The 23,205-nt window shown below is 62.4% G+C and overlaps 1 protein-coding gene across 6 annotated transcripts in view; it reads left to right on the top strand.

The window, feature by feature from the left end:
* Positions 1-444: 444 nt before the first annotated feature.
* The window catches only part of MYRF (myelin regulatory factor), a 35,328-nt gene continuing 12,567 nt past the window's right edge, over positions 445-23,205 (top strand). For 4 of the 6 annotated variants that reach the window (XM_061166142.1, XM_061166115.1, XM_061166105.1 and 1 more), the window contains exons 1-10: positions 445-577; positions 13,385-13,472; positions 13,660-13,923; positions 16,326-16,387; positions 17,315-17,594; positions 18,637-18,887; positions 18,971-19,094; positions 21,013-21,208; positions 22,785-22,861; positions 23,046-23,156. In XM_061166142.1, the coding sequence (XP_061022125.1) occupies positions 532-577; positions 13,385-13,472; positions 13,660-13,923; positions 16,326-16,387; positions 17,315-17,594; positions 18,637-18,887; positions 18,971-19,094; positions 21,013-21,208; positions 22,785-22,861; positions 23,046-23,156 (1,499 nt within the window). In that variant the 5' untranslated portion in view covers positions 445-531. Of the gene's footprint in view, positions 578-13,384; positions 13,473-13,659; positions 13,924-16,325; positions 16,388-16,455; positions 16,652-17,314; positions 17,595-18,636; positions 18,888-18,970; positions 19,095-21,012; positions 21,209-22,784; positions 22,862-23,045; positions 23,157-23,205 lie in introns of those variants that run through there. The other 2 variants (XM_061166133.1, XM_061166124.1) reach the window with 2 other exon arrangements.

The following is a 23,205-nucleotide window of genomic DNA, read 5'->3' as shown; positions in this document are numbered from 1 at the left end:
GAGCACTCAGGGTGGGCCTGGCCCCCAGCGAATGTTTGAGAAATGCAAGTTATTATTGCTGAGATGGGCGGTGGGTCAGCAGAGGAAACGGGGGCTGTCCCTGAGGTTTGGTTCTGAACATCTAAGATTGAGAAGCCCGCTGTCTTCTCTTACCCCAGGGGCAGGCGAGGACTGCGGGGGTCCTGGCCTCCCGCAGCCCAGGGGTCTGGCGGCGCATAGAGCCCCCCACCCCACCTCAATTAGGACGCCCCCCTTCCCGCCGAGCGCCCCCTGGAGGAGCCGCGCGCAGCCTGCCCGGCGCGGGGCTGCGGAGGACCGGCAGGGGGCGCGGCGCGCGGCCGGCGGGCGGGGCGCGTGCGGGGCGGGCAGGGGCCGGGCCAGGGCCGCGCTGGGGGCGAGCGCGGCGGCGGGCCGGGCGGGACCGCAGCGGGAGCCGAGCCGGGACTGTCGCGCTGGCCGCGCCGGCGATGCCGCGCCCCCGGGCCGGGCTGTAGCGGGGCCGGGGCGGAGTACGCGCCGGGCAGACCGGACATGGAGGTGGTGGACGAGACGGAGGCGCTGCAGCGCTTCTTCGAAGGTGAGGGACCGCGCGGGGCCGGCGGGGACGGCGACCCTCTCGCGCTGGGAGCCCCTAACCCGGTCTCCCTGGGGACCGGGACCTCTGACTGTGCTTTCACCACGCCGGGACCCCGCCAGAACGCCTGCTCCGGACGGGGGCCCTCCTCCGTCTCCTGCAGGTTAATACCCACCTCTGCTGAACTTGGGCTCACCCTCCCTGTCCCTCCCACACCCAAACACACACAACTTCCTAGGAGCTGCGTCCCGTCCCTACTCAGCCCTCCTTCACGCCTTCCAGGACCGCATTCCCCTCTAAATTCTGACCCTTCCCGACCCCGGGGATCGTCTCTGTGCTTCGCTGGAACCCCCTCTAGCCTGGAGCCCCCAGCACGCCTTCCGGGGGGTCTTCCATGCCTCTTAGGCTGGCACCCCAGCGTGCCTCCCAGAGACTGGGACCCTCGCCTAACGACCCAGGCGCCCTGCGTGCCTTTCAGGTTGGCACCCTGCTCCCGCGCCTCCCGGCCTGACTCCTAGGAGCGGGGACCTGCCCCACGGTGCTTCCCGGAGCCTAGGACCCCCATTAAGATGGGGAGACCCCCTTCAGGACGGTCACCCACCTTCTCCAAGGCCGCCCCCTTCCCCACGGCTGGACTTCCCCTGGAAGCAGCTACCCCTCCCCTACTAGGGGCTGGGGTACCCCTCCCCAGCATTCCTCTGTGGGCAGGATCCCCCCCCCTCCCGCCCCCGCCACCTCCAATGCTCTCCTTGGGCTGGAAAGAGTTGAAGTTGGCATCACCCCCCCCCCCGCCCCCACCCCATTAGCCACCTCCACCCTCTGAGACCCTCTGGCTGCCTCCTGCCACCCCCAGGGCCCTCTGGGCTGTGTCTCACACCTGTCCCTGGAGCTCTGACCCCTCAGACGGTGCCCCTGTCCCAGGAATGACCTCTTCTCCTCACCTTGACCCTAAAGGACCCTCGCCAGGGCTGGGATCTTCACACACCCTACAGTGTTTTCTTCTGCCCTCTCCCCGCTCCTGAGCAGTGGTTTTGGGGGCGCTGCACCTTCATCTTGCCAGCTCCTCTCCCCTTTTCCTGAGTAGCCTCCACCCCTCCTCCAGGCTGTTCCCCTCCCGGGTGCTGAGTTCAGGAGGGAAGGGACAGAGGGGGAGGGGGACAGGCGCAGGCGGACGCCCCCAGCTTCTCAGACCCTTGCTGGAACATCTAGCCAGACCTTCTGGGTGCTTTTGTGTCCTTCTCCACCCACCTCGGCAGCCCACCTTCGCCCCTATCCGCTCCCCCGTCCCTGAACCCATACCCTGCACCTCAGTGCTTTCAGAATGCAAAACTCGATGATCCAGAACCTTCCGTCAGTGTGAACCTGCCCCTGGCGAGTTGCGGGTGGCCCACGGGGCACACAGGACAGGGAATTAGGGCCCAGGTTTCAAGCCCAGCGCCCAGACCCCTTTGGAGTCCTGTGAGGGAGTAAGGAAGGCCTTTCTTTGACTCAGTTTCTCCCTGCAACTTCCGGGGGGTGAGGGTGGGAGCCTTTGTCCACTCTGCTTGCTGCCCCTCAGCCGGAAGTCACAGACAGGGAGAAAGCTTGCTGAACAGCCCAGGTAAGGGCATTCCCAAGCCTCAGGCCTCCCCACTGCAGTTTTTGGGAACCCCCACAGCCCCAGATCCGAGAAGTCAGTTTGGGACTGGGTTGAATGGTTCATCCTGAGTGGTTGGGCATTTGAGGGTCCTGACATTTCCCCATCGGTCCCAGGGGCTCTGGTCCTCCCTAGCTCTTGTTCATCCTTTAGGAGACTTGAGGGGCTTTATGGGATCCCTGGGGAGGTAGGAAGGGGACATTCGTCCTTGCTTGGAGGCTACTCTTTTGGGGGTGCCCTGAGCATGCCAGACGTCCCAATGACTCACAAGCCAGACCCCCTTGCTTCCGGCAGATATCCCTGTGCCTCCTCCCCCCAGGACCCTAGGCCCGGGCAGAGGGGTGGGCCTGGCTGGCCCAGGCTCCCGGTCTCCGGAGCCAAACTTTCCCTCCTGGCCGTGGGTGGGGGGTGGGGGTGGGGGCTGACGCCACGGCTCAGCCATGCGGCTGGCCTGGCTGGCCTGGCGGGGAGGCTGTGCTGCTCCCTCCAGAGAGATAAGAGGAGACTCAAGAATGTCTGTGGAGGGAGCCAGGGGCTGGAAAAGTGCTCCCAGAGCCTGCGATGGGGGGAAGGTGGGGCAGGCGCTGAGGGCTGGGGTCTCCCAGGCAGCTTGGGTAGGGAAGGCCTGCTGGGAATCTGGTGGGCAGTGACACATGGGGGACTCAGTGTGGGTGTTAGGGAGCCCCTGGGGGGGTGGGGGCTGCTGGCGAGTGTGATCATGAGTGGAAGTGTGGAAGTGTGAGCAGAGGTGCTGTTGTGCGCGTGGTGGATGTGTTGTTCCAGGGGGAGGGAGGAGACGCGCTGCGTATGTCCCTTGGGGCTGGGGGACACCTGAGCTCTCATCCTGGGTCCTGCTTGGCTGTGGTCACCCCCCAGGACAGTGGGTACGTAGGCGCAGGGTTTGTGCTTTCAGCTCTGGGCTTGGAGACGGGAGAGGGCTTGACTGAAGGGGGCAGGGCGTGCCCAGGCCCCTCGTGTGACATGGCCCTCTCTCCAGGCACATCAGGCGTGTGTCCTGGGTCCTGCCTGCACAGGGTGGGGGGCCAGGCTGTACCCGGCCCCAGGGTGGGGGGCTGGAGGCTAAGGCGCTTTGAGCCTCAGGTGGGAGGCTGGGACAGGGCGGCCCCCTCGAGGCTGGTACAGCCGGGCCCCCGTGACCGCCTTGCTAATCCCCTAGAGGGAGGCTACGGCCGCCCAGACGTGCGGGCACAGGGCCTGCGGAGAGCGGACCCTCCGGGCACGATGCACTGGCTCCCAGCAGGTAACCGGGACGCAGTAGCAGGTGTCCTCCTCATCACGTTGACCGGCTGGGGCCTGGGGCTCCCAGAGCTGGTCAGGGACAGGGCCAGGCAGCGTCGGAGGATCCCTATCGTGTCTTAGAGGTTGTGGGGCGGGCTTGGCCACTGAGAGCTGTGTAACCTTCTCTGGACCCCTTTTCCTCATCTGCAAGACAGGAGTGGGTGGCAGAGAAGGTCTGATGAGCCTTCTCCTCCAGCCCTGGGGAGGAGGGATGTTTTAGAAGGCAGAGGGTACTCTGGCTTCAGGGACACATGGGGTGTGAGTGAACAGCGGTCAGCCCTCAGGAAGCTGGTAGGGATGGAGGAAGCGACTGAGCGGAGCTGGGCTGCCCATATGTGCTGGAGAGGCCACCCCGAGGTTGGGGTGCCTCCCCCGGCCTCTAGAACTGTGCTAGGGTTGGAGCGGGGAGCCGGGTTTTCACTCCTGCTGGGTAGCTTGGGCAGGTGACTTCCCTTCTCTGGCTTCATGTCCCCTCCTGGGGTAGGGAGGTAGGCTGGACCGGAGCAGGGGCTTCCAGTATGATTCTTTTTAGCCACCAAACAAAGGCAAACTCCTGACCTCGCAATAGGACATATACACTGGATATGGGGAGCGGGGGTGCTGGGCTCCTCACCGACCCCAGAACACCAGATCCTGGTTTTGACCCTTCCTCAGCTCTGGGATGGGGAAGGGAAGGGATGGCATTGGCCTGCTTTTCTCAGAGTCCAAGACTGTGGCTCCGAGAGAAGGGGGTCAGCCCAGGTGAACCAGGGCTGATACCCAGGCTTCAGCACACCCCGTCGCCAGGGCCTTGGGGAGGGAGGGTGGCCTTCCTATGGGGACCAGCCCCTCTGCCTGCAGAGGGGACCCCCGGGGGAGCCCAGCTGACCACTCGTGGGAGAGGATGCCCACCCTGGACGGGAGTCTGGAGCTGAGATGCGGTGTGTGACCAGGCACTGTGCCTGAGTCCACCTGTCTATAGTAGGTCTGGGGAGTCGGTGGGTGGGGGAGACCACCAGACCCCTGACTCTCAAGGGGATGAGATGGAGTGCCTCCTGGGTCCACCCAGAGCCCCTCTGGAGGACTCCTGTCCCAGCCCCACCTCCCTAGGTCCTGACCCCAGCTGGAGGGGATGTGGTAGGTAGCGGGGGCAGGGGCAGGGGGCCTGACTCATCCCCCTGTTCCCAGCACCCAGCACAGGGCCGCACGGGGTGGAAGGGGGCAGGAGATGGAAGCAACAATGACCGTGAGCAGAGGCAGGGTCGGGGGCCTGGCTCAGCACAGAGGACCAAGCTGCTTCCAGCCTGCCGACCCCAGGGCCTCTCCTGAGTCTGGGGGCCTGGGCAGAGGGCCCCCCGGAGTCTTAGGCAGAGCCAAGTTGGGTGTTGGGGGGAAAGAAAGGCTGCTTTGGGCAGAACGGCCCCCTCCTGGGGACCTGGCCCCCGCTCCCTGACTCCTTGCCGGACCGGGGGCCCTGGCAGCAGAGGCTACTGGGTAAGTGCCCAGCGGGGGCTGCTGATTGGCTGCTGCCCTTGGACTTTGCCCGCTCGATAAGGATGGGGAGAAGAAATCATTAACTGAATTATTAACCGGGGCTGGCCCCGCCCTACCCAGGCTGCCTGCCCTTTTTCTCCCACCTTCTTCCTTTTCACCGAGCCCTGCTCTGGGCCTCAGTTTCCCCCGCAGCCTGGGTGTGTGCACGGAGGGGCATACTCTCCCGTCTTGGTCTCCAGCCCCGACATGGTTGCCAGCATGTCGGGCAGCCCCTTGGGCCCATGTGGGTCTCTGCATTCACCGAGGTGGGCTGTGGGTCTGTCCGTAGCCTTCTCCTGGTCCTGTCCCTAGACCTCTTTGTGCCTCCACCTCCCCATCTGTAGAATGGGAACACAGCTGTAGGCGTCGTAACTGCCTCTCAGGGTTTCCATGGGGATTAGGTAAAGGGGGTCTGGGATGGTGCCTGGTGGGGTGCCTGCAGCCTGGACTGTGATTGCTGTCCCCTGGGAGGCTCACATCAGGTACCATGCTCCCCGCTTTGAGGAGTTATTGGTTCAAGGGCATGTCGGTACCCCCAACGTCAGACTGGGGCCTGTGGCTGGTGTTGTGTGTCTTGGGAAAGCCCCTCACCCTCTCTGGGCTGCTCATTCCAGGGCTGAAGGGAAGCTGTCACCTCCTTGAGCACACTGTACTCAGAGGCCACTCCGTGGCCCTGATGCCACTCCGGGTCCCCGGTGCCTCCAGCGGGGCCTGCCCCACCCTCCAGCTCAGAGATGAGGAACTCCTGGGCCGGTGGCTGGGGGAAGGGGCTTGACCATCCTTTGTCTTTGCCAGCCACCCCCAGGCTGGAGGTTTAGGCGAGTGTTGTCTCCTGGGAGTCCTGGAGCCCTGTGAAAGTGCGGCTGGGGTCCCCTCACTTCTGAGAGGGGGCTGCTGAGGCAGGAGGAGGAGGCAATGGGGCAGGCTCACTCAGGGCGGCCGTGGCAGAGCTGGGCGGGATCCCATCTCCTAAACTGCAGCCCGTCACAGCTGGGTGCCAGCTTGGAGTGGAGCGGGAGGGGGCCTAGCATTTGTGTGCTGGGGGTCCCAACCCATCACCCATGGCTGTGCTGGGTGACTTCTGTCCAGCCCCTGGACCTCTCTGGACCTCAGACCCCTTATTCAGAGGGTCAGGGTTTTCTGATGGAAGCAGTGAGACCCCAAGACTGTTGAAGCTGGAGGCAGGAAGGAAGGGAAAACCCTGGGTCGAGGGGCAGTTGGCGCCTAAGCAGCCCCTGGCCTGGACCGTGGACAGTGGGCTTCAGGGCTTCCTGGCCTCTCCCTGCCTCCTTGCTCATCGGTGTGAAAGGTTTTCCTCCATCTGACCTAGATCCCTCCAGCCCCACTAATGCACAACCACAGCCTCTGTCTCTCTGAGGAGCTTGGGGACCCACCCCCCTCACTCCCCTCTTTATCACCTCAGTCCCCTGTGCTCCCTTCTCCCCGCCGTGGTTCTTCTCCTGGGGTCTGTGGTCTTGGAGGATTAGGGAGGAATCCTCATCCCCTGCTTTGCTAACTTGGAGGGGGCTGCCTTTGGTGACGGATTTGGACTGGCTCACACTGAGTTCGCTCATCTGGACTGGCTTCACCTGGAGCTGATGGGGAGGTGTGCTGGCCTGGGCCTTCCTTGGGTCAGCGAGCACTGCAGGCACGCCTGCGTGCTCACTCAGTCATGTCCGACTGTTTGCGATCCTATGGACTATAGCCTGCCAGGCTCCTCTGTCCATGGGATTTTCCTAGCAAGAAGACTGGAGTGGGTTGCCATTTCCTCCTCCAGGGAATCTTCCCGACCCAGGGATTAAGCCCACATCTTCTGAGTCTCCCTCACTGCAGGCAGATTCTTTACCTACTGAGCACAGATGTAGAAATGTGAGGTGTGTTGAGATGTGAACATGCCTCAGGGCCTTTGCACTGGCTCCCCACGGCCTGGAATGCTCTTCTCTGTTGTCCATGTGGCTCACCTCCTCTGTGTCTTTGCTCTGTGAAGCCTTCCCTGCTATCCTGCTTAAAATGGCAACTCCTCACTCTCCTAGCACCCCAACCCCATCTCCCTGGTTTATTGTCTCCATAGCATTTGCCACCTTCTAAAATGCTGTGGGTTTTAACCATCTATCTTGTCACCTGACTCTGCATGCAGAATGTCAGCTCCATGTAGGCAGGAGGTTTTTTATTTTTATTTTTTTAGGAAAGTTTAATTTATATGTATAGCCAATAAGTCTGATATAGAAGAGGGGACTGGGACAGGCCGGGAGTGGGTGTGAAGAGACAGGGAGAGGGGCAGCCAGAAAGTGAAGGGGAACCAAGAGGAAGTGGGGGGTTCCTTGTGCAAACTGCCACCCTCCTCAGCCCCTCCTGGGGAAGAGAGTGTGCCCGTGCCTCCCTAGCTTGCCCTTTGCTGTTTTGCTCTGGTCCCAAAGGCAAGGTCGTCCCCTGACTAGGCCCCCTACCTGGTCCACAAGCGGGACAAGGCAGGAGGTTTTGTCTGTTTACTGCCTTATCTCCAGAGCCTACCATCATGACTGATACATGGTAGATGCTCAGTAAATAATTGTGTGAAGGTATGAATGAGAACACTTGGAACATGCTGGTGTGTGCACATATGTGTGTCAGTGTTCTATTCCTCTGCATAGGTGTATGTTTGGATGTACACGATCATGTGTGTGCCAGTGGATACATTCCTGGGAGTGTGCCCCTGTGTGCACACGTGCATGTGGGGCATGCTGGTGTGTGAACACAAATGGGCCTGGGTGACCCTGGTAAGCCCATGCCGAGCTGCAAGGTGCCTGTTTTTCCTCTGTGGGGAGGGGTCTTCCCCAGCCTGCCTGGCCTGGTCACTGTGGGAGAAGGTTGGGGGTTGCAGAGCAAAGTGGAATTCCCTAGGGACCAAGGTGGGTTCCCTAAGAAGGGGCCACAGTTGCTGGGCCCAGCTCTGTTGAACCTGGTTTGGGAGCATCTTGGGGCTGAGAGTTCAGCCTTGTGTGGGTCTGAGGACAGGGTGGTAGCTGTGTGGGGACCCAAGGAGGACACAGCTATACCCCAGAGGGGGCTCAAGATCTCAGGTCCCCTGGACTAGAAGGGTCTCTGCAGACAGGATGCAGGACTCGACTGCATTTTTGACAAGAATTTGAGGGAACAAAGACAACTGTGGATCAGATTTAAGGATCTGCTGGCAATGACTCCAGAGCTGCATCCTTGTCATTCAGCCCCAGGCTAACTGGGGATTTGGTGCTGAGATGCAGAGGGTAGCTTGCAGAACCAAGCATTTGACCTGAAGGCATTTCGGGTGAGAAGGCTCTGGTCACAATTTGAAGCCTGAATTAGTTATCATATATTAATCATAGGTCATAATAATAAAGATAGAAAGTCCAGACCAAGGGAGGTGAGAGCCCGTGTGCCCTGTCCCAGTGGGAACTAGTTTGGCACATGTTGATCAGCTCAGTCAATACTGGGAGATGAAACCACAGCCCTGGGGCCCCTCTGTGACTGGGGTGATTGCAGAAGGACCACCAGGGCAGGCAGGCAGTCATAGAAGTCTTACCCACTGGAGTAGGGATGGCTAGAGCCAAGTCCTGGAGGCTGGACTATGCCACAGGTGTGCCAGAATAACAACATGGCACTGGTTGTGCCTGGGCAGGAAAGGAGACGGGAGTCCCAAGGTTGATGGAGACAGGATAATTAACGCTAACTGAGGAATGGCCTTCTGGGGTGAGGAACTCTCCCACCATCTCATAGAAGACTCACGACCACCCCGTGATGCAGGAATCTCCTGCACTTGAGAGAGAAGGAAGCTAAGGCCCAGAGAGGTCAGGCCACTTACTGAGGGTCACACAGCAATGAAGGAGGGGCCCACATTACCAACCAGGTCTCTTTGACCCCAGGGGTGTGCCAAGGTGGGCAGTCTCCTGACCATTGCTACCCTGGCCCAGCCCTTGTCTGCATGCAGGATGCCTGGAGTGGACCCTTGATGGCGAGAGGACAGACCTGTGCCCTTACAGCCCAGGCTCCGATCAGCCAGGCCCGGACGGCATCCTTAGGCCCTGGCCTGCCCTGCCCATAGCCACGTGGCTGACGGGATTTCCGCCATGTTTGGGGCATGAATTGACAAGTGCCCCATTGACGGGTCGGGGGGAGGGTGTGGACAGGGCACAAGCCTCCCACTGTGCCGTGTCCCCACCCTCCCCCGTTCCCCGGGACAATGGCCGAGACTCAGCCAGCAGCCACAGCTGGTGGTGAGGGGGCGTGAGTATGAGGGGGGAGGAAGGGAAGGGTCCAGGGTGGAGGACCACCTGGGCCCCCACCAGCCCTCAGCCCGCACCTGGCTTGTGTCCCCTGGGTTACCCTTCTGCCCAGCTGGGTGGCCTTAGAGGGAGGCGGAGAGAGGAGGGCAGGGGGCTTCCTTCCCATAGCCCCGATCCCTGTCTCCCTGGGAAGGAGCAGTGTCTGGCTCCTGTTAAAAGCAGGTAATAAAGGGCCTAATTAATGAGGAGCAGCTGGGGTGCATAGCTCAGTGGGGTGGGGGTGATGTCTGGAGGGGCCCTGTCTAGCCCCAGAGCCTGACCACAGCACAGCTGGGCGGAGGTCCCCAGACCCAGGCCGGCCTGGTTCCAGTGCCCCACTTGCCACTCTGCTCATTCATCGCACGAACATTTATTGTGTGCCTACGGTATGCTTAGATGCTCATGCCACAAAGGGCGGAATGGGGAGGACTCAGCCCAGCTGCCATACCTGCAAGGCAGTGGAAAGGCATTTATCCTTGCTGAACCACAGTTTCCTCATCTGTGAAACAGGGAACAAAAAAACCACCTACCCTGTAGGATTGTCTTAAGAAATATATATGAATTATATATGGTCCAGTGGTCAAGACCCCGTGCTTCCAATGCAGGGGGCATGGGATCGATCCCTGGTCGAGGAACTAAGGTCCCACATGCCTTGCAGCCAAAAAAAAAAAAAAAAGCTGTATAAAGTGTGTGACATGGAGCTGGGCAGAATGACCACTTGGTGAATGGGGGCTGCAGGTGGGCAGAGGACCAACTCTGCCCCTGGGGCGTGTGAGCAAAAAACCTGATGAGAAAGTAGAAAGGAGACTGCCACTCAAGGGATTGGAAGAGTTAGACACTGTCTCCGGGAGGCTCTTACACTTAAGGCAAAACCTAATGAGTGACGAGGAATGGGAACAGCGTGAGGGACAGAGGATGAGATGGCTGGATCGCATCACCGACACAGTGGATATGAGTTTGAGTAAGCTCCAGGAGTTGGTGATGGACAGGGAGGCCTGGTGTGCTGCAGTCTATGGGGTCGCAGAGAGTCGGACACGACTGAACTGAACTGAAGAGGGAAGAGCATGTGCCAAGGGCCCGATGAGCAAGTGGGGCTTTTTGTCCCAGGAGGGAGTGAGGTGGGGGCTGGACCGTGGAGAGTCACGGCGAGGGGCACTGGGGCAGGAGCAGCCGTGGAGGCAGGCAGGGGGCCTGGCTGCCAGGCCTTGCAGGAGGGTTCTGGTTGTCCTGAGCAATGGGAAGTTGGAGGGTCTGGGGAGAGGGAGGGCAAGGATGCTGGTTTATGACCTGGTGGTGCCACCTTCAGGCTGTGGGACCTTGGCAGCCTCCACACCTCCCAGGGAGGTCTTGAGGATCAGCAGGAGACACTCTTAGCTTCCTGCCTGATAGGTGTCTGCTCCTGGCTCAGCGGTTTCCAGGGTTCTTTTGGGAGCAGTGGGGAACGGGGCACCCCAAGAGTGTTCCCCAGGCGCCCTGCCTTTCTCCTGGGTTCCTGGGGGCCTCTGCTCCAGCCTCAGGAGTCCCTGGGCCAGAACATTGGGTTAGAGATCTCCAGTGCGGTTCACGGACAGACTGGGGGCATCTGCTCAGTGGCTGGACCCTTTAGGATGGGTGGTGTGGGGAGAGGACCAGGGAGGCCTCGAGGACTCCCAGAGAAAGCGAATATTTGGGGTCAGTGTTCCTCAGGAGGCCCACCAACCCCCCAAACCTCATACTTCTCTCCCACCCATTGGCCCACCCCCACCCTGCCCCAGGGGCTCACCCCTCCCTCCTGCATCCTCCCGTCCGCCCGGCCCCTGGCACCGGAGGGCCTCTCCTCCCCCCAACCACATCTGGTTCTCGTTAGGGTCTCCCAAGATGCCTCTGTCTGAGCACCCCCCCCCCAATCCCCAGGGTTGGGGGAGGTGGGCAGGAGGATTAGGGGTGATTAGGAGTGCTCCTAGCCAGGGGAGGAGGGGAAGGAAAGGAGGAGGGGGCCTGGCCTGTTATAAATAGCAACACCATGACTCCATCACCCCATCATTCACTGTGGATTCCAAGTTCAGTCTCAAAAACCTGCAGCTTCGGCGGCCAAGGTGGGCGTGACGCTCCAGTACCTCTTCCCTCCCCATTCCCTGTGCCCGATCCTCCCTCCCTGGGGACCATCCCCCCATCCAGGAGGGTCGCCCAGGATGGACGGGAGCCTCTGAGACCACCAACCAAACCTTCCCTCTTGGAGTCAGGCCCGTGCCCCTGGTCTCTCCTCGCCCTGTTGCCTTAGGCAAGAGACTTGGCTTCTCTGGACAAAGGGAATGAGGCTAATAACAGACACCAGGTCTTCAGGGGCGATTGGGAGGTAAACCCATCAAGCACTTAGAAGGGTGCTGGGGCCTGGTGGGCACTCAGCGGGAGCCCTTGTCAATATCATCATCATCATGTCATCGTCACCATTACAGGTTGGGAGAATGAAGTGTCTCACTGCACGGGAAAGGCCTGTAGGATGCCTTGCATAGAATAAACTCCTATGGTTATTAACGTACTCGGCTCTAAAAGTGCCCGGCACACAGCAGGCGCTCAATAAATGGGACCTTCAGTTAACTGGGAAGGACGGGGTGGGGGCCAGAGTGTGATCGGAGTCCTAGAATCTCGGCCTGCAGCCTGGTGACTCCCAGCTTGAGAAGCTCCCCTTGGCCCGGGCGGCCACTGGCGATGCTTGGTGGGTGTCCCTTGTTCCCGGCCGGGTGAGCCCAGGCAGGAGGGCCTGTCCCAGGCAGCGCGTGACTCCTAGGAGGGCTTAGCCATTCATTAATCACCTAAGCGGGGCTCAGCATTCTTGAAATGCCGGCCGGGGCCAGGGAGAGGCCTGGGCCGGGGGTTCCTGGGGACCCCAGGGCTCTGGGCGCTGGGGAGTGAGGACAGCCACTGTTTGCTGAGCACACACTGTGTGCTGGGCCCCTTATATACCTTAATTTGTTTCATCCTCAGAACAACCCTTTAAAGTGTTAACTGTTCGTGTCCCCATTTTACTGAGGAGCTTGAGGCTCCGAGAGGGTGAGTGACCTGCCCAAGGTCACACAGCAGGGAGTAGGTGATCTAGGATTTATTACTGGACCTGAGGTCTGTTCCCAGGGTTCACCAGGGGAGTGGGCATGAGGTGCAGACCCCAGACTCAAGGCCTAGGGGCCTGTGGGAGGGGTGCCTCCTGCCTCAGTGGGGCCAGCCAGCCCAGGCCAACAGGGTGGGTGGGGCCAGCCTCCATTATCGGGGTTGACGCATCTCCCACGTCAGCCCCCTTATCACCCCGCCCTCCAACTCTCCCTGCAAGGTGACCCCGGGAGGGGAAAGGCCAGTGCCTCCCCCTTTCCTCCACTGCTGATGCACGGGGGCGCCTTTTCTGAGAGTCCCTCCCCTTGGTGGGGCCAGGCCAGGCCAGGGGGAGGGCCCGGGGCCCCCACTGTTCCCCGTTGAACCTCCCTGAGGCTGTTTCCTCCTCTGGGCTCAGCACCCTCGCCCTCATTATGAGGGTGGTGGGCACACACACTGAGGGTGGTCTGGACGCTCCTGACTCTGACCCCAACTCCCTCTCCACCTGCAGCTGGGCCTGGGGTGCAGGAGTCTCCCCCAACCCCATGCGCCGCCCCCGCCACCCCCCCCCCCGCCCAGGATGTGTGGTCCAGCCCGGCTAGGCCTGATGCTCCCGGCTGCCTGCAGCTGGGCTGTTTGGAACCTCCGCCTGGAGGACAGGGCAGGACAGAGTCAGCGAGTCTGGGCCCAAGTCCGTGAGGGTGGCGGCACCTCATCTGCTGCTCACGGCACCCCGTAAGACGGGGACACGTTCACCCCATTTTACAGACAGATGAAGGGACTTGCTTGTGTCATGCGTCTGGGAGAGGGGATGGAGGGGCAGGAGGCGGTGGGTCTGTCCAGATGCGGACTGTGGGCCCCTCCCCTCCTGGGGGCAGTCCAGGGGACCTTGTGGGCTGGGGGCAGCAGCGTCCCTGCCTGCCGGAGGGGCAGCAGGTGGTGACAGTGAAGGGCTCTCCCTCCACGTGGACACAGGTGGGGGGGGTGCTGGATGCCCTGGCTCACGTCCACTCCTCCCCGCAGGCCACGACATCAACGGCGCCCTGGAGCCCTCCAACATAGACACCAGCATCCTGGAGGAGTACATCAGCAAGGAGGATGCCTCTGACCTGTGAGTGGCCCCGCCCCCAGCCCCTCGGGCCTCACCTGGGAGGCCTGACAACGCCCCGCCTCCAAAAGCCGCTCCTCCCCCTCCCCCAGCCTCCGAGCCCTCTGCGGGGTCCAAGCTGCCCCGTGGGTGGGGCCCCGGGAGGGGCTGGGGGCCCCGGCTGGCGCTGAGCTTCCTCCCTTCTCCGCAGCTGCTTCCCTGACATCTCTGCTCCAGCCAGTGCGGCCTCCTACCCCCACGGGCAGCCAGCGATCCCCGGCTCCAGCGGGGTCCACCACCTGAGCCCCCCGGGGGGCGGACCCTCCCCGGGGCGCCATGGGGCCCTCCCACCCCCGAGCTACAGCGCCCCGCTCAACTGCAACAACAACAACGGCATGGGTGTTGCTCCCAAGCCTTTCCTGGGGGGTTCTGGGCCCCCCATCAAGGCAGAGCCCAAGGCTCCCTATGCCCCCGGGTGAGTGAGGGCAGGGAGTGCTGCGGGTGGGGTAAGACGCAGGGGTCCAGGGCCAGGCAAGGTGTGGACGCATTGACGGTGGGCCTGGGGCCGAGGCTGGGCAGTGGGGAGCAGGCTGCCCTGCGGGTAGTAAGGTGGGGGTGGGGGGGAGGCTCCAGGGGTAGGCGGAGGAGACGCTCACAGCTTTGTGCTGAGACAGTGGGCAGCTGAGGGTTAGGAGCAGGGGAGTGATGAGGGCTGCTGTAAGTGCTAGAAAAGGCTCCATCCCGAGCTGTGTGGAGAGTGGGGGGAGGGGCTGAGACCGGCGGCAGGACTGTTTGCATTCAAGGGCACTTCCATATGTGTGCAGGCACCCCGAGCGCCCAAACCCCTCACTGCGCTGTTTTCTGCGGCCCCAGGGAGCTGGCTGATGGTGCAGGTGTGGGACCTGAAGTCAGTGCAGCTGTGGGGACACGCCAGCCCCCACCCCAGGTCCTCCCCGGCTCCTCTCCAAGGAGCCCACGTCCCCACCTGACCCAGGGGCTCAGCCTGGGCCCGGCTGTGACCCGAGGCTCCAGGCGGCCACCGGCCCAGCCCACGTAGACGCAGGGAGTGTGGGTCTGCCAAGCTCTGCAGAGGCGCTCAGAGAAAGTTTTGGGTCCCCCCCCGCCAGGCTGAGGCAGGGGGCAGGGGACCCTGTCTCTGAGTGGAAGGATAGTGGGGTGCTGGGAGCACTACACCCGTCAGGCAGCCAGGCTCCGTCTCCAGCTCTGCTATTCCCAGCCTTCTGGGATTGCAGGCAGATTCTTTATCAGTGGAGACACCAGGGAAGCCCATCCTTCCGGGTACTGACCCGCACCTCCGTTAGGGTCTCAGCACCCCTAGCTGCAAAGGGAGCCCCAAATGCTTCCGCCCTGTCACGTGACTGTGGGAATCGGGGGAGGAAGCCCAGAGGAAGAGCTGGGGGCCAGTGGCCATGTCCTGGCTTATGGGGGGAGGCCAGGCAGGGGTGAGCCATTGCGGCAGAAGGCAGCTGGCTGCTTTAGGCCGAGATGCTGTCCCTAAGCCGCCACCCCTGAAGGGCAGGGAGGGAAGAGAACTAACACCACCTAACAAGCATCTGCTGGCTGCCCGCTGCCGTACCCCAGGCCTCTGTGTGAGCTCATCAACTGCCCCAGTAGTCAGCCCCTGGGGGACCCCAAAAGCAGCCAGCCTGTGCGTAGAGCCCCGTCTCCCTCACAGCAGGATTTGGATGGCCCACTGAAGCCATTTACCAGGGAGAGAAAGCACATGTCCAGAGCCACGCAGACACTCCGGGGACCCCGGGTGGCTCCCCGCGCCCCACCCCTGCCAGGCTCCGTTCTAGGTGGAAAACAAGTCAGGCCCGTCTCTCCTGCAGTCTGGTTGAGGAGGGAGTTAGTAATCAGTAAATCAGCAACTCGAGCGCTGTGAGGAGTTATGAGGAAGAAGGCAAGGTCCTGTAGACTTGGCACATGTGTTTGCAGGGGCTGGAGGGACGGAAGGGCCTTTACACAAGGCCACTGTCAGGGCAGTGCAGGCAGCAGGCGGGGGACGGACACGGAGCTGGAGAGGCCCCGGTCAGCCCGCCGGGCCGCGAGGGCCACAGCAAGGACCGGTTCCCCATCACTTCTTCCTGTCGTCCTCATCTGGGGGGCCTGGGGGAGCCGGTGGGGGGTGGCTTGTCCAGACGAGCTTGGGGACCCTTAGTCAGCCCAGGGCCGTGTCTGCAGTGACTGGGCTGCCTCAGACGCTGCCTGGGCCTGACAGTGGCCAGTCTTTCCAGATTTGGGGGTCACGATGGCCAGAGAGCCAGCCCCCTGCAAATGGCCACCGCCCTCCCGTCTGGGCGAGCGCAGGGTTCATGCAGGACGTGCTGACCTCTCAGAGTCGAGTTTGTTCTTTCTCGCCCGAACTACTGATGATAACACAAAACCTCTGAGCGCAGGCCTGGCAAGCTGGCTCTCTGCCCAGCCCACACCTGCCCGTGGCAGGGCAGCCCCTCCGGTGACCCACTGACGTTTCCCAGGCCCAGCCCCTTAGGGCCCCCTAGAGTTTCCAGGAAGTGGGGCTTCAGTGGGTGCAGGAAGGAAAGAGCGGGCCTGGCCCTTGGGTCTGGGGAGGGAATTCTTGAACCCCTGAGCCAGCATCAGGGACACAGGTGACAGGCCCCCCGGTGCCCCATAGGTCTGAGGGGATGCAGGGTGGGAGCCCAAGGCCCCCCTGACCCGCAACTCAGCCCCAGGCCCTGCCGGGCACCCCGAGGGGGCTGGTAAAGAGAAATGTCTGTAGTGGGGGAGGGGGGAGACCTCGAGGCCTCCAGCCCCCGGGCCTCTGGGACCCTGCCCCGCAGAAGAGCTGCCCGTCCTGTGGCCCAGCCAACAGCCCTTCCCTCTTCTCCACAGCACCCTGCCAGACTCCCCTCCAGACTCGGGCTCCGAGGCCTACTCCCCCCAGCAGGTGAATGGTGAGTCCAGCGGGCACCGCCCTCCCCCTCTGGGGTTTGGGCAAGTTGGTTGGGGCGGCCTTATCGGGAGGGAGGGAGCAAGCTGGGGGTGGGGGGGCCAGCGGCCGCCCAACAGGCCCAGATTATCGCTGGTCAAATACTCCCCGGCGCTAGCTATTGTTTCCCTGTGGGCGGGTGGGGAGCCGGCCGGCCTCTGAGCAAGTGTCCCTGCCGGTGATGCCACCCGCCTGCCCGCCTGCGCCATCATGGACGCACCCTTCGGCGGTGAGTGGACGGCTGGGGGAGGCAGCCTGGGTGTAGGCCTCGTCGCTGGCTGGGCCCACTGTGCCTTGGGGGGTGCTCAGGGGTGCCGTGGCCCCCAGGTGGCCAAGAGCAGAAGGATGGCAGGCAGCCGTCTCCCCACGGCCCAGAGAGGGGTCAAGAGTTCTGTTTATCTTACCAGAAACATCTCTGGAATGCCTCCTGGGGAACAAAGGGAGCTGGGGCCTCCCCCCCTCAGGCTGGGGCCTGGCCCCTGGGAGCCTGGTAGAGGGGCTGCCGGAGGGAGGAGGGCCCCCCCCCACCATAGGACTGTGCTGGGGGTCCCGGGAGACTCCTTCCTGAAGTCCAGAGGAGAAGCAGGCCTGTGAGGGGCTTAGGGGAGAGCCCTGGGATATGGGTCTTCCCCAGGGAGCTGGGCCAGGCCCGGCCCGGGGAAGGAGCTGGCTCAGATGGGGTGAAAGGCTATCGACCCCCTGGACAGGGTCTGGCCTCCCCGCCCAGGCCTGCAGTGGGATTGGGCTGCCCAGCCTCCTCCCACGTGGGATGGGTGGGAGGGCAGCCTCCAGGCTGGGCTCAGGAGGGGGTGGGTATGAGGAGACCCTGCCCCAGGGAGAGCTGGTGCCTGGAAACCTAATGTCCACTCCACCGCCCCCGGCTCTCCCACAGACCCCCATCTCCTGCGCACCATTACCCCTGAGACCCTCTGCCACGTGGGCGTGCCCTCCCGCCTGGAGCACCCGCCCCCACCTCCAGCCCACCTGCCAGGCCCCCCGCCACCCCCGCCGCCCCCACCGCACTACCCCGTCCTGCAGCGGGACCTGTACATGAAGGCCGAGCCTCCGATGCCCCCCTATGCGGCCATGGGGCAGGGGCTGGTGCCCACCGACCTCCACCACGGCCAGCAGTCCCAGATGCTCCACCAGCTGCTCCAGCAACACGGAGCTGAGTAAGAGCCAGGCAGCCTCCTGGGGGGTGGGGAGATGGGCTGATGGGGCCTGGAGGGGAGGCCTCAGGGCAGCAGCTGCAGGACAGAGACAGAGGTAGGAGCAGAGATGAACCCAGAAAGGGCAGAGGCTCTGAACCCCCAGAGACGGGGGTCAGTGAATGTATGTGTATATGCCCAGCAAAGCCTAGGGGATTTACAGTCAAGGCCACATGCTCACCACTAACTTATTTGATGAGCATGGCCATCCCTGTTGCCCAGATAGGAAAACTGAGGCTTGGTGGGGGCAGGGAGGGGATGCTTGCCCAGGTCACGGAGGTAGGAAGGGCAGAGCCACAACCTGAACCTGGGCCGGTGCTCTTACCCATATAGCAGTACTTTCTAACCACCACAGAGTCCTCAGGTTTCTGAGGAGATTCTAGGTGTAGACCCAGAGCTACTTCCGCTCTGACTCCAGCTGCAGAATTATCTTTTTATCAGTTTTGGACATTTGAGATTTCGTGAAAGATTTCATTCAAGGAAAGATTCCACTGGCAAAGTTTTTGGTAAACCAGAAGGGGAAGGGGTGCTGCATAGCCCCCCAAATCATTAGCCCCTTTCCCAGGAAACTCTCCCAGTCTTGGTGGTCCAGACCCTCTGGCTTGTTTCTGGAGGCTGCTCTCCAAAGAGCCCTCACTATAACGGGTGATGCTGAGAATGACCCCATAGGGAAGGGACAGACTCATTTGTTCCACCAATGATTCTGAGCACTTGGTGCACCAGGCCAGTTGCTGGGTGTGATGGGACACATGGACGAGTCAGGTGTGGTCCTGCCCTCTTGGATCCCACAGCCTGGGGGGCAAGGAGGAGGGACAGACACATGATGATATGCATAGAGTGATGGGAGAGCACAGAGGAGGTAAAGACACGGGCTTCCTGCAGGAGGTGTCCACTGGGCTGGGCGTATCGTGCTGGAACAGGGCAGAGAGGGGAGCAGGGATACTGCTCAGTGGGAAGGGTCCTGGGGAGAGGCTGGTCCCCCATGACGCACACCTGTATCCCCCAGGCTCCCCCCACACCCCTCCAAGAAGAGGAAGCACTCGGAATCACCTCCCAACACCCTCAACGCCCAGATGCTGAACGGAATGATCAAACAGGAGCCCGGGACTGTGACGGCCCTGCCCCCGCACCCAGCGCGAGCCCCTTCCCCACCCTGGCCTCCCCAGGGCCCGCTCTCACCCGGGCCTGGCTCCCTGCCCCTCAGCATTGCCCGGGTCCAGACGCCCCCTTGGCACCCACCAGGTGCCCCCTCACCAGGTACATGGCTTGGCCTGCTCAGGCTTTTGAGTTGGGGGGGTGGGGCCCGGGGTTCAGGGCCCATGGCTGTTCCCTTTCTCCAGGTCTCCTGCAGGACAGTGACAGCCTCAGTGGCTCCTACCTGGACCCCAACTACCAGTCCATCAAGTGGCAACCACATCAGCAGAACAAGTGGGCAACACTGTACGACGCGAACTACAAGGAGCTGTGAGTGATTCGTGCCCGTCCCCTCAGTAAAGAATCCGCCTGCCAGTGCAGGAGACCCGGGTTCCATCCCTGGGTCGGGACGATCCCCTGGAGAAGGAAATGACAACCCACTCTGGTATCCTTGCCTAGAAAATCCCATGGACAGAGGAGCCTGGTGGGCTACCATCCATGGGGTCGCAAAAGAGTCAGACACGACTTAGCGACTAAACCACCACCACCCCTCCTGTTCATGCCATCTGGGCACCCCCAGCCCTGGCTTCAGGATCCTAGAGCAGGGCCGGAAGCACCCTAGGAACAAGATAGTCCCCTTTCACAGAAGAGCAGACGGGCTCGGGGTAGAGCTAGGACTGCCACTCAGGGCTCCTGATTCCTGAGCCGGCCTGAGGCCTCCTTAAGAAGGTGGTGTCGGCCAGGGAGGGGCCAGTGGGGGCGAGTCTGTCAGCAGTGGGTGGAGAGGGGTGTTTTCTGGCTCCTCCTCCCCCTCCCCTCCCCCTCCGCATTCCAGGAAGGTAGCCGGAAGCTGAGTGTCAGGGAGGCCCTTCCAGCAAGCCCCCTCCCTGCAGGGGAGGGACCAGTGGGTGGGGGAGGACTGGTCAGAGGCTGCCCCAGCATTCCTAGCTCTGCTGCAGCACCCACCCATGCGGATTCAGCTTCCTGGGACCCGGCCAGGAGCACTCTGGGACCACTCCCCTCACTCCCACGGAAGGCCAGCGAGGGGTGAAAGCATGGCTCACCATCAGCGCACTTTGGACCTTGCCAGGCCTGGGCAGGGTATCCGAGACTTGCCTTCTCACAGCTAGTCCAGCCTCCTGGAGTTGGGGGTCCCAGGCTCTGTGGGGTTGTTAGCGCGAAGCCCTCAGGGCTGAGACAGGGAGCTGTCCAACTGATGTAGTGGCTAAAGGATCCTTTGAGGCCCTATCCAGGTGGCGGGGAGAGGTCTTTGGATGTCCAGCCCTAGGGCCTGGTCAGGACCTCCCCCCCATTCCTACGGCCATACTTCTCAGGTCAGCCCTGCCACCCCAAGTCCCAAGGCCAGGAAGCTGGCACCTGAGGTCCCTCCATCAGTGCGGTCCAGGAACTTTCTGGGTGTTTCCTGGGTGGTCAGGCAGATAAGCGGAGCCCAGGGAGGGAGAAGCAGTGAGCCCTGCGTCTTCCCGTAGATGTTAGCCGGGCCCAAAGGCCTCTCCAAGTTTGGCAACATTCTCCCTGCCCAGCTTCCTCCAGGCAGGCCTGGGAATCGGGGGCACTGCTTGTGCCTGGGGACCTGGGGGAAGGCGGGCCAACAGTCTCTCTGTTTCCTACCCCCTGGAGATCCCCCGAAGAGCCCAGACCTAGAACACCTTCCTAGCAACATATGGGTAAACTGAGGCTGAGTCCAGGCTGCCCAGAGAGTCTCCTCCCCACCCAGTAGGAGCCAGGATGAGGATGTCTGGGGGCTTGAGCAAGCTGGTGGGCAGGGGCTGGGCCCATGCAGAGCTGGCGCCTGGTTCCACCGTTTCCATGGCAACCAGCTGTCAGGCACAGTGAGGCTCCACAGACGCATCCCCTCTCACCCTGTCTCCCTGGAGGGAGGGGGCTTCGGGCAGCGTTCTGGGAAGAAGCCAAGTGTGGTGGGCTGTCAGGCCCCCTCGTCAGGAGCTCACTCCCATCCTAGGGTCTTGCCCAGCTTCCCCCATCACCGGGGCACAGTGGTCCCAGGCACGTAAGGGAAGGGTATTGGCCGAGGCATTGTCAGACCAGAGCTCAGATCCTCCTGGGGGGCTCAGTTTCCATTTCTGAGAAGTGGGAGCAATCCCGAGAGAGGTTTGAGGATGGGGGCACCAGGTAGGCAATTGGCTTGGGGACCCAGGCCACGGACGGGACAGGCAAAGCAGGCGCGGCTGGGGGGCCTCGGTTGAGTGTCCTCACCTGCCCCCAGGCCCATGCTCACCTACCGCGTGGACGCCGACAAGGGCTTCAACTTCTCGGTGGGTGACGATGCCTTCGTGTGCCAGAAGAAGAACCACTTCCAGGTGACGGTGTACATCGGCATGCTGGGCGAGCCCAAGTACGTCAAGACGCCCGAAGGCCTCAAGCCCCTGGACTGCTTCTACCTGAAGCTGCACGGAGTAAAGGCAGGTCTGGGGCTCGGCAAGGAGGGTGGGCAGGAGGCTGGGGGAGCCCAAAGAGCCTGAGGCCAGGTGAGTGTGTCCTGAGGAGGCTCCTGGGTGCTGAATCCAGCCCCCTCTTCCCACCTGAACTCCGGTGCCTGCCCCTTAAGGGTCATGTCCCCCAGCCCTCTTCTCGGTTCCGCTTCCCGTTTCCTTCTCTACCCTGTGACCCCAAGTCTGTGCCCCCAGCCAGGACCCCGCTCCTGACCCTGCCATCAGCTGCCTCAGTATAGCATCCCCAAAATGAACGCCCTGCAAACTTGCCCTCCCCAGGCTCTTTTCTCCGGGAATTGGGCTCCGGGGCCCTGGTTACCCAAGCGTGAATCTGGGACCTGCTTGCCCATCTCTCACCATGCACTAGTCCCCGCTCTGTCTCCTGGAACGTTCCACATCCTGGTCCCCTCCTCTCCTCCCCGCACCTCTGCCCAGACCAGGCCGGCCCCCTCCTTATCTGACCACCCACAGCTGGACTCCTGTCCCACCTGAGATGCAGGCGGGCCCGACATTCCCCATTCAAGGCCCCCAGGACCCCGTCTCCCCCATCCACCCCAGCAAGGCCCTGACTGCTAGGCTGAGCCGTCAGAGGCTTTCAGGACCCCCATCCTCACCTCGGCCCTGGTTTGCTGTGCCCAGTCACAGCCCCCACCTCCCCCCAGGCAGCTCCTTCTCTGGGACACCCTCTGAACCCCGCTGCCTGCCTCCTCCCCTGGCTGACCACTCCTTGACCTTCGCCATTTACTCTGCTGCCTCCTTGGGGACACCTGCCCTGAGGCCCATCTTGATGTGAGGCTCCTCCCTGTCCAGCACCTCCACGGTGGTGGTGGTTGGTTTTGAGCCCATGAGCTCCCTGATGGCCTGGCCACGTGTGTCTCCGTCCGTGTCATGAGTGGGGCCTGGCCTTGCTGTGGCTCAGCTGGTGCTGTGGAGGGCTTGAGAGGCCTGGGAGTGGGATGGGGTCTGGGGAGTGTGGTTTTGGGTGTGACTGGGTGTTTGTGGATGGGCTTCCTGGTTGGCTCAGCAATGAAGGATCTGACTGCAGGGCAGGAGCCGCAGGAAACACGGGTTCGATCCCTGGGTCGGGAAGATCCCCTGGAGAAGGGAATGGCTACCCATTCCAGTATTCTTGCCTGGAGAATCCCATGGACAGAGTAGCCTGCTGGGCTACAGTCCTTGGGGTCGCAAAGAGTCAGACAGGGCCGAAGTGACTTAGCATGCACGCATGTGTGTTTGCGGAGGCTGATTTAGGATGTGTACTTGGAGATGGGTGGAGTGCGTGGATGTGAATTGGTGGCCAGCAAAGTTGCCTGTGTGCGTGCTCACGTGTGTGCACATAGGTGGGGAGAGTGGTGTGGGTGTGGGCCCATGGGGGCCACCGCGGTGTAGGAGAAGGCACAGGAGTCTATGGGCCGAGGGGAGGGTGAGCCTCAGTTCCCTCAGGAGCTCCCGCTGGGCTGGGCCTGGGCAGAGAGGCTGAGGAGGGCAGGACCAGGTGGGGAGACCCTGGGCCCTGAGGTGCCCTTGGCCTCTGCTCCTCCCCCAGCTGGAGGCCCTGAACCAGTCCATCAACATCGAGCAGTCGCAGTCGGACCGAAGCAAGCGGCCCTTCAACCCCGTCACGTGAGTGTCTGAGCTGTGTTGGGGGGGAGGTCCCCAGGACGGCTCCCCTGGCAGGAGCCAAGGAGGGTGGAAGGCACCCACAACCTGCCCCTCCCACACATTCCTGACCCCGGGGCTCCACCGCGGCCTGGCTCTCCGCAGACCCCCTTCCCTGGCCCCTGAGTACCCTGCCCCTCCTCTGCAGGGTCAATCTGCCCCCCGAACAGGTCACGAAGGTGACTGTGGGGAGGCTGCACTTCAGCGAGACCACTGCCAACAACATGCGCAAGAAGGGCAAACCCAACCCCGACCAGAGGTGAGCGGGCTGCGCCCCTGCCCGGGAGCCCCTGAAGACCAGGGGCTGG

This window comes from Dama dama, chromosome 2 (genome assembly GCF_033118175.1).
Source record: "Dama dama isolate Ldn47 chromosome 2, ASM3311817v1, whole genome shotgun sequence".
NCBI classification, from domain to species: domain Eukaryota; kingdom Metazoa; phylum Chordata; class Mammalia; order Artiodactyla; family Cervidae; genus Dama; species Dama dama.
This window is presented reverse-complemented; position numbering and strand designations above follow the sequence as displayed.